The sequence below is a fragment of the Mizuhopecten yessoensis genome, unplaced genomic scaffold (genome assembly GCF_002113885.1).
Source record: "Mizuhopecten yessoensis strain PY_sf001 unplaced genomic scaffold, ASM211388v2 scaffold4623, whole genome shotgun sequence".
NCBI lineage: Eukaryota > Metazoa > Mollusca > Bivalvia > Pectinida > Pectinidae > Mizuhopecten > Mizuhopecten yessoensis.
This window is the reverse complement of record NW_018405639.1, coordinates 67,877-69,776: the sequence shown is the minus strand read 5'-3', so window position 1 is coordinate 69,776 and position 1,900 is coordinate 67,877. Positions and strand designations below refer to the sequence as shown.

At 38.6% G+C, this 1,900-nt stretch overlaps 1 protein-coding gene across 1 annotated transcript in view; it reads left to right on the top strand.

Moving 5' to 3' along the window:
• Positions 1-1,900, top strand: part of LOC110449459 (spectrin alpha chain-like) — a 66,838-nt gene that overhangs the window by 3,644 nt on the left and 61,294 nt on the right. Inside the window, exons 2-3 of the mRNA XM_021496335.1 lie at positions 212-472; positions 878-1,017. Of these exons, the coding sequence (XP_021352010.1) occupies positions 212-472; positions 878-1,017 (401 nt within the window). The remainder of the gene's footprint in view (positions 1-211; positions 473-877; positions 1,018-1,900) is intronic.

Here is a 1,900-nt window from a genome sequence, read left to right as displayed (position 1 = left end):
TGTAGAGGTTTTTTCTCTACCCTGTATACAGTATATACAACAATTAACCTAGTGTATGATATTTTGTAGAGGTTTTTTCTCTACCCTGTATACAGTATATACAACAATTAACCTAGTGTATGATATTTTGTAGAGGTTTTTTCTCTACCCTGTATACAGTATATACAACATTTTAAAAAGTTTGTTCATTGTACTATCTTTTGTTGTTCAGAGCGAGGACAAGATGACGACAGAGGTTCAGCCTCGTGAAATCCGGATCCTGGAGACTGCAGAGGATATCCAGGGCCGAAGAGAGGAGGTTTTATTTCGTTACACAAATTTTAAGGATGCATGCCAGGAGAGGAGGAAGAAGCTGGAAGATTCCCGCCGATACCAATACTTTAAACGTGATGCTGATGAACTTGAAAGCTGGATTTACGAAAAGTTACAGACAGCCTCTGATGAGAGCTACAAAGATCCAACCAACCTGCAGGTATGACAAGACATTCCTAGGCTCACACATCAGGTGTGTGATTGTGTGCATGGTTTAGAGCAAGTGCACTTTCAGTATGCTTGCAATGAGGACAGCTCTTGTCATTTTTACACCCATTGAAAAAGATTGTGTGGAGGAATAACAAAAGAAGAGTTTCTTCTTGATATTAGTGTAGTGACATTTCTGTAATCTTAATAAATTGTCCTGAAAGGAATCTGAGATATCAAACGAAATCCATGATACTGCCAATATTTATACAAGATTCAAACTTGTTCAGAAATGTCCAAAATTATCTTAACTAATTAGGCATTCAGGAAAGTGGCTAATATTGTAAATATTTTATTATGGTTATGTTTATGATATAGACAATGTGTGAGCTGTAATGTAACATTGGAATGTTAACAGGCCAAGATCCAGAAACACCAGGCTTTTGAGGCTGAAGTAGTTGCCCACGCCAACGCCATTGTCGTCCTGGACAACACCGGCACAGAGATGATTGAACAGGAACATTTTGCCTCCGAAATAATAAGGGTAGGTATAGTCTGGTACAACAGCCTACAATCATTAGGGTAGATGTTGTCTGGTACAACAGACTATAATCATTAGGGTAGGTATAGTCTGGTACAACAGCCTACAATCATTAGGGTAGGTATAGTCTGGTACAACAGACTACAATCATTAGGGTAGGTGTTGTCTGGTACAACAGACTACAATCATTAGGGTAGGTATAGTCTGGTACAACAGACTACAATCATTAGGGTAGGTGTTGTCTGGTACAACAGACTACAATCATTAGGGTAGGTGTTGTCTGGTACAACAGACTACAATCATTAGGGTAGGTGTTGTCTGGTACAACAGACTACAATCATTAGGGTAGGTGTTGTCTGGTACAACAGACTACAATCATTAGGGTAGGTGTTGTCTGGTACAACAGACTACAATCATTAGGGTAGGTGTTGTCTGGTACAACAGACTACAATCATTAGGGTAGGTGTTGTCTGGTACAACAGACTACAATCATTCGGGTAGGTGTTGTATGGTACAACAGACTATAATCATTAGGGTAGGTATAGTCTGGTACAACAGACTATAATTATTAGGGTATTTGTTGTATGGTACAACAGACTACAATCATTAGGGTAGGTGTTGTCTAGTATAACAGATTATACTCATTAGGGTAGGTATAGTCTGGTACAACAGACTATAATCATTAGGGTAGGTGTTGTATGGTACAACAGAATATACTCATTAGGGTAGGTATAGTCTGGTACAACAGACTATAATTATTAGGGTAGGTATAGTCTGGTACAACAGACTATAATCATTAGGGTAGGTGTTGTATGGTACAACAGAATATACTCATTAGGGTAGGTATAGTCTGGTACAACAGACTATAATTATTAGGGTAGGTATAGTCTGGTACAACAG